General features: G+C 53.9%; 1 protein-coding gene across 1 annotated transcript in view; it reads right to left on the reverse strand.

Moving 5' to 3' along the window:
- Positions 1–150: 150 nt before the first annotated feature.
- Positions 151–5,411, reverse strand: part of CSUI_009864 (uncharacterized protein) — a gene marked incomplete at its 3' end in the record, with an annotated part of 14,043 nt that continues 8,782 nt past the window's right edge. The window contains exons 8-14 of the mRNA XM_068069973.1: positions 5,286–5,363; positions 4,318–4,365; positions 3,312–3,392; positions 2,854–2,964; positions 2,007–2,450; positions 1,378–1,491; positions 151–299 (exon numbers count right to left, since the gene is read on the reverse strand). Of these exons, the coding sequence (XP_067918050.1) occupies positions 151–299; positions 1,378–1,491; positions 2,007–2,450; positions 2,854–2,964; positions 3,312–3,392; positions 4,318–4,365; positions 5,286–5,363 (1,025 nt within the window). The remainder of the gene's footprint in view (positions 300–1,377; positions 1,492–2,006; positions 2,451–2,853; positions 2,965–3,311; positions 3,393–4,317; positions 4,366–5,285; positions 5,364–5,411) is intronic.

Consider the following 5,411-nt stretch of genomic DNA (forward strand, 5'->3'; position numbering starts at 1 on the left):
GCCCCGCCAGTGGTTGGGCCCCTGAGTGGCACCTCTACTACCTAAAATCTGCGCCACACTCTTGCGGTCACAAGGGCATGCTCGCCTCATGGGACATAGGTGATCGATACTATCGTCAGTTTCTGATGATGGCTAAATCCGATCCTACCTTTTCCGCTCTAATGGGTGGCACGCTACGCGACCATGCGACTCCCACCCCCGGGCATTCATACTGCACAGGTCGTCTGGCCATAACAGAGACAACAACTTACTCTCTTCGGCTAAAAAACGCCCAAGGATGCCGCTCTTCTCCTCCGCTCCTGAGAACCAAGCAGCCCAGCACACGTAGCTAGAAGCGTGGTCTGTTGACACCGGCGGGGACATACACGAAGTGGGGAAGCCTGCTGAATCTACGACGACCGACAGCAACACCCAAAGGCTACTGTTGCTAGCGCTCCGTACCCTTGTAAACCGTCATCTAGTGTACTCCGGGGGGAGACCTGGGAGCCCAATTCGGAGGGGTGTCGGAAGCCCGGCAGTCATTATCAAACCGAGGCAGTCCATGCTCTAACACTCTGAAAGCCCCCATCACTTTCACTGAGTATAGCCCCCACCTTACTCCTACCGGACAGGCACGCATTCCGAGGCACTACCACCCCATCCTGTCGCGATAAGTGTCTCGTAGCATCTACGTCTTCGGGATACCGGGGGGGAACAACGCTGTCAGTTCCCGATTGTTCATGCCACGACTCCAACGTCACAGGTTCTGAATCAATCAACACTGTCGTAGTGATACTTAATTCGAGGCCAGATTCGAGTTCCTGGCGATGTGCTTTTTTCTCGCGTGCATCAAGCGACTCTGGTTACAGCGTTGCCGAACTAGCTAGGGCGAAGCAACAGTACTTCCAAACATGGAGATCACATGTATTCCTCTTTGTACACTACACCAAGAACCACCACATGACCAACTAGGATTGTCGAGGGAAACAATAGAAGTGTCCTAAGGTACATGTTTTTTATTTCATACTCTCGCAAAAGTACATGACACTCGGACTGACTGGCACCGGCACTGACTCTGCCCAGCTGGCAGAGGGGACGGAATGTACAGACTCCTCTCCTCTGGGATTTTCGCTCCACTCTGTCTGTAGAGCTCGGCTGCCCTTGCCATCACTCCACCCACTTGCACGGGGAGCATAGTGGTAACATACCCCGATCGCCAAAAAGGCTCATGTCCTGGGTTCTACTAAGGCCGATTCGCCGTTTTATTCTCTGTACGCGGCTATGATTGAGTACTAACCACCCCAAATACATTCCTATGGAGGGGCCGGTATGAGCAAATGACGTTTGCTTAAACATACTCTGTGGCATCTACACCCAGTATACAACACCCCGACTCACCCAGGCTCAGGTAACCGTTTGAAAGCCACTCCCGCAGTTTCGCCACAGGTTTCCACGTGGCAATAGTTGTACGCAATGCTGGAGAGGTACATCGGACAGGCTCAACAAATATAACTGAAGCAAGCAGCAGGTTCCAGCAGGGGGGAACTCCCTTCGCCTCTTCACACAGGTCGCTGCCTCGACACAACTTGTACCCAGCACGTCCGTCACACCGCAGAAGGACAGATACGAGGAGAGCAACATGCTTACACACGCCCCGCAGTCGACCCGACGCCACCCCTCTGCACTGCCGCACGCTCGTTCGAGCTCTCACTCAACAAATATCCACCACAACTGGTACAGCCCCGCCGCATATAGCAAGCGTGTCGGCATCGTGCAATCCGAGGTGCCCACTGCTCCAGAACCTCTCAACAGCGTCGTGGATCTTCACTGCGAAGCAGCATCAGACACTTAACCCATTGCCCCAGCTGTCCACCTCAAGGAGCCAGGGCACCTGTTCTGTCTCCCTAGTAAACGTTATGACACTCAGGCCGGGCCCTTTATCCTGAAACTACCTCCTGCCATCCGTCCACGACTGTAGCGACTCGATGCTGATCTAACGCGCCTCATCAACCCTATCTGCGACTGACCTTTTCCTTCAGCAGCGAAAGCCGCCTGCGCCTTCGGATCGATTCCACGCCGTCGGCTTGGAGACACACCACCGGCCAGCCGCAATCGTACTTCCCGGGTCTGTGTGCCAGCACTGAATACACACTGTTGAAGTATCGACTGCAGCACAGAACCTGATACTCCAAGGTGGCTCCAACATTTATGCAGCTGACAAGCCAATTCCGCCGTTTTATGGTGACCGGCGGCGAAAAAGACGCTCACGCGCTTGGTCGAAAAACGATGGGGAAATACCCGCGACGCTCTCATCAGAGTGAGTTGACCTTGGAATGCTGCGATGAGTAACGAGTCGATTTGCTCCACCGTTGGATTTTCCCCTTGAATCGCCTCCATGCTTGCACTCAAAGATCGAAGAGTCTGATCCTCTTCTTCTTCCAAGCTCGACATCCACAGGTGCTGTTCGTCGGCTGTCAGTCACATGCGGAAAAGCCGGAAGAGCACATGGTGCAGGTTCAGAGCCGACTCCGGCGCTCTCGCTTAATGATTTGTAAGCGAAGCCTGCTTTTCTGCTGTGAGCGAGTGTCTTCCCGCTGTGCGCACTACGCACCAGTTTGTTACAGTGGACAGAAGAACCCACCCAAGGAGGCCTAAGCAAGAGGTCAGTGCCTAGATCCCATCTTTCTTGTTGGCCTGCAGAACAACGTCGCCTCGGTCTTGAAACTGAAGCTAACAGGAAACCGGCGTGTGTACATGCACACCAATGCAGTCAAACTCGTACACTTGGAGAGGCGTTTCTGAAGACCTGCAGGTCCTCCATGTCGTCTTCTCTCCCGCGACCTCATTCGCAATATGAGTTCTTCTGCTTCTCACCTGTTGCTAGGCGGCAGAAGGCGAAGTCATTCCTGGAAAGCGAAAGCGCCACCGCGTTGGAGAGCCGTAGATACTGCATACCCTCGTCCCTCCGCGTGTGAGTCCTGGAGACTGTAGTGGAGAAAATGAGGAAATACACAAATCTGTCATTGGTGGGCCGAGGATCAACAACATCATGGGACTTGAGACATGGTGATGTACCTTGCCCGCGAGACCGAGGTTACGCTAGTAAGAATGGCGGTATAACTCCTGCGCACCGGTCACGTTCGAGAGCACGGAGGCTCTACTTCTCAGAAAGCCGGACATTCCCTACGCCTAGTAACATCGCAAACAGTCGCAGTGCAAGCTACCACTCGGCAATGTTCTACGACAGCCGGTCCCTGCTGTTCGGCTAAGGCGCGCTCTACCAGCTTTGGTGGAAGGAAGTCAAGGCTCTAGTTTGGATAGCAGAAGCTCACATTCAGGCGGCGACAGCGGTCCACCTGTATCAGGGTTGTTGGCCGGAGCCTGCGACAAACCCTTGCTCGTTTGCACAGGGACTGAGCATTCGAAGCCAGGCACGAAGCCAACAAAGCATCAGACGGATCGGCAGCGCACTCATGTTCTCAGGGTTTTACAAGGAACTCCTTCGATTTAGACTGCCAGTCAGTTCCTGGTGTAAAGCTGGACGTCCGAGGCTGAGGTGGATCGGCAAATCCTCCTCACGTGGAGAGGCGAATAAGCTGCTAATCCTTGGTTTCCGTCCACCCAGTCGGGAGAATCGCGACGAATGCCGTACACCCCCTCGACACGCACTAGAAGTCCGTAATCAGGGATAGCAGCGAGATCGCAACGAAGAGAACGTATGATACTCGCGCGCGATGCGCCGCTCTCCGGTCCAGCACAGACCGTTGTGCACGTGAACACATACATATTGAATAGAAACAATGGATGGAGCTCGAGTCTAACCAGGTCTCGCCGAAGCCTTAGACGCTTAGAATGACCAAGCACTGCGAGCTACAAGGCAGGACGGCCATTTCTCATATCACTCCGACTCTCTGCATGTCGTAAACAAGCGCTCATCTGCCAACTGCTACGAGGATACAGCCTCGCCCGGTATAGCTACGCAACACACGGGGCGCCCCGTCACTGCCACAGTTGACGCTTCTCGGCAAGAGTTCGCAGCCAAGCCTAGACAAAAGCGGGGTCTGCACGGACGAAAGATAGCTATCAAGCCCCGCCAGTGGTTGGGCCCCTAAGTGGCACCTCTACTACCTAAAATCTGTGCCACACTCTTGCGGTCACAAGGGCATGCTCGCCTCATGGGACATAGGTGATCGATACTATCGTCAGTTTCTGATGACGGCTAAATCCGATCCTACCTTTTCCGCTCTTATGTGTGGCGCGCTACGCGACCATGCGACTCCCACCCCCGGGCATTCATACTGCACAGGTCGCCTGGCCATAAGAGAGACAACAACTTACTCTCTTCGGCTAAAAAACGCCCAAGCACACCTCTTCTGTCTTCGGCGCCTAACCCAGGAAGGGACGCACACAAAAGAAGCAACGTGCTGTTGAGTTAACACGGGCAGTGAAGAAGCCCAGTTGCGACCTGTCAAATTTACCTGCCATCACCGATATCCCGCAAGAGCTGCTACGGCTAAAAGTCTACACCCAGACAAACTGTCGCCATGTCCATTGCCAGATGACGCTTGAGAACCGACGCCAGACAGACGAAGCCCCACAGCTGCGACGGCGGCTAGGTGCGTAACGTGCCAACTTTGCTGGAAACTCAAACTGCATTCACCAACAGGAATTCCCTTTTCCCATATCGAGTACACACGTATTTCAGGGCGCTACGCCCCTGTCGTATGTCCATCGACATCGCGGAAGAATAGGATAAAACAGGCACGGTCACACGAAAACTTACTCTGTTATCTTACCGTCGTACAGCTGTTCACGACGGCGACAGTAGCAGGGCAACGAAACACTATACTCAGGTCGATGTGGACTCGAAGTCCCTGCCGAAGCTTTTTGCTACCCGTGCATGGAGCGGCATGGAAGACAAGGTTACACGTGTAACTGGAATGCAGACCTATACTCCTGACACGAGGACTCGCGCCCAACACACTACAAAGGGGGACCTCCGTAAATCCAAACAGGTCTTCCCAGTGAGAAATATGTGTAGGTATATACGCGTGCATGGGCGTATCTACGCCACGACAAGAAGTATACGTACTCAAACTGAGTCGCCCGGGGGAACGGGAGAAGATCTGCCATAACATACTCGAACCGCTTACGCGACTCCGGCCAAGAAAAGTCACCTGCAATGGCTACTCGTGGGTACTAGTTCAGCGGGTTCAGACCACGACATTGATTCGACGCGGTCCGAAGTGAAATTCGATGAGGTTCTCTGCGGATCCTATCGCAGCTGCACTGCAACATGGCCTCACTTAAATGTAAATCGCCGCTCGTCATCCAAACCTGCATGGCAGCTAGGGGACTCCAAGACTGCACGGCTGCCGCATATACTGAAAAGACATTGGACAGCAACATACTCATCCAAACCTGCATGGCAG

This window comes from Cystoisospora suis, assembly GCF_002600585.1.
Source record: "Cystoisospora suis strain Wien I chromosome Unknown contig_6201, whole genome shotgun sequence".
Classification (NCBI taxonomy): domain Eukaryota; phylum Apicomplexa; class Conoidasida; order Eucoccidiorida; family Sarcocystidae; genus Cystoisospora; species Cystoisospora suis.